This window comes from Galeopterus variegatus, unplaced genomic scaffold, assembly GCF_000696425.1.
Source record: "Galeopterus variegatus unplaced genomic scaffold, G_variegatus-3.0.2 Scaffold138, whole genome shotgun sequence".
Lineage (NCBI taxonomy): Eukaryota > Metazoa > Chordata > Mammalia > Dermoptera > Cynocephalidae > Galeopterus > Galeopterus variegatus.
In genome coordinates, this window is record NW_007726249.1 from 628,820 (window position 1) to 630,408 (window position 1,589).

Here is a 1,589-nt window from a genome sequence, read left to right on the forward strand (position 1 = left end):
GGCGACGGAGGGGGAGGAGGCGGCCCACCTGGCCGAGCTGCCCGAGCCGCTGCTGCTGCGCGTGCTGGCCGAGCTGCCGGCCGCCGAGCTGGTGCAGGCCTGCCGCCTGGTGTGCCTGCGCTGGAAGGAGCTGGTGGACGGCGCCCCCCTGTGGCTGCTCAAGTGCCAGCAGGAGGGGCTGGTGCCCGAGGGCGGCGCCGAGGACGAGCGCGACCACTGGCAGCAGTTTTACTTCCTGAGCAAGTGGCGGCGCAACCTGCTCCGCAACCCATGCGGCCAAGGTGGGTGGCCCGCGCCGGGGGTGCTCAGCGTCTCCTTCTGGACAGTGGGCCCTGACAGTGCCAGCCTGCTTCGAGGGTTCAATGAGATCAAGCGCTTGGCTCAGTGCCCAGCTCAGGGTAGCTCCAATAAATACAGTCTATTTCTGTATCTCGCCGGCCTTCTGCTCCCTGGGGGTCTCTTTCCCGGGTCCTCCTACCCTCAGTGACCTGGAGCAGGACTGGCCACGTGGACAACCCCCCCGGCGGGAGGATCAAGTGCCCACCCTTGCGCCCCACCATCACCTGCCCACCCAACACCATTAGAGTACCACGTTCGACCTGCCCCCACTGTCGTGGCAAGAGCCAACCCTGTCACAGCCTCGGTAGGGGACTGGGTGACCAGGGTGGGGCTGTCGTGTCCCTACAGAGGACTTGGAAGGCTGGTGCGACGTGGAGCACGGCGGGGACGGCTGGAGGGTGGAGGAGTTGCCTGGAGACTGTGGGGCTGAATTCACCCACGATGAGAGCGTCAAGAAGTTCTTCGCCTCCTCCTTCGAGTAAGGAGAAGGGGTGTGGAGGCGGGAGGGGGGCGTCCACACCGTCCTGACTCCACTTCTCCCAGGTGGTGTCGCAAAGCGCAGGTCATCGACCTGCAGGCCGAGGGCTACTGGGAGGAGCTGCTGGACACGACTCAGCCGGCCATCGTGGTGAAGGACTGGTGCGAGCGTGGGGCGTGAAGGGGGTGGGGTGGGACGTGGGGGTGCTGCCTCCCTGATCTGGTGGCCGTGGCCACGTGGGCCACAGGTCTGCAAGGGTTGACAGCCTCCCAGATTTCTGGAGAAGGTGGAAATCCACCTCCCCTCCTGAGTTTTAAATGTTAGCAAGTGTGTGTGTGCGTGTGTGCGTGTGTTTAAATCAGTCTGCAGTCCAAACAAAACGTGTTTCTGTGGGCTGGCTTTTGGCCCCAAGTTTGGGTCTGGCTGACCTGGGGTTTAAGTCCTTGTATTTGGATCTTGGACAACTCACTTTCTCTCTCTGGCCTTGGTTTTCTTTTCTGTAAAACGGGACACTGGCAGGGATGTGGGCGTGAATGAGAACGTTTGTAGAAGGCCCGGCCCCTAGGGGGCGCCCTGCAGGGCTGAGGCCGAGCCCGGCGCTTCCTCCCGCAGGTACTCGGGCCGCAGCGACGCCGGCTGCCTGTACGAGCTCACCGTGAAGCTACTTTCGGAGCACGAAGACGTGCTGGCTGAGTTCAACACCGGGCAGGTGGCAGTGCCCCAAGACAACGACGACGGGGGCTGGATCGAGGTGAGCTTGGAGGGGCCGGGG

At 63.8% G+C, this 1,589-nt stretch overlaps 1 protein-coding gene across 1 annotated transcript in view; it reads left to right on the plus strand.

Annotated features, from left to right (window-relative positions):
* The window catches only part of FBXO2 (F-box protein 2), a 7,849-nt gene that overhangs the window by 5,343 nt on the left and 917 nt on the right, over positions 1 to 1,589 (plus strand). The window contains exons 4-7 of the mRNA XM_008589922.1: positions 11 to 281; positions 688 to 817; positions 883 to 978; positions 1,430 to 1,568. Of these exons, the coding sequence (XP_008588144.1) occupies positions 11 to 281; positions 688 to 817; positions 883 to 978; positions 1,430 to 1,568 (636 nt within the window). The remainder of the gene's footprint in view (positions 1 to 10; positions 282 to 687; positions 818 to 882; positions 979 to 1,429; positions 1,569 to 1,589) is intronic.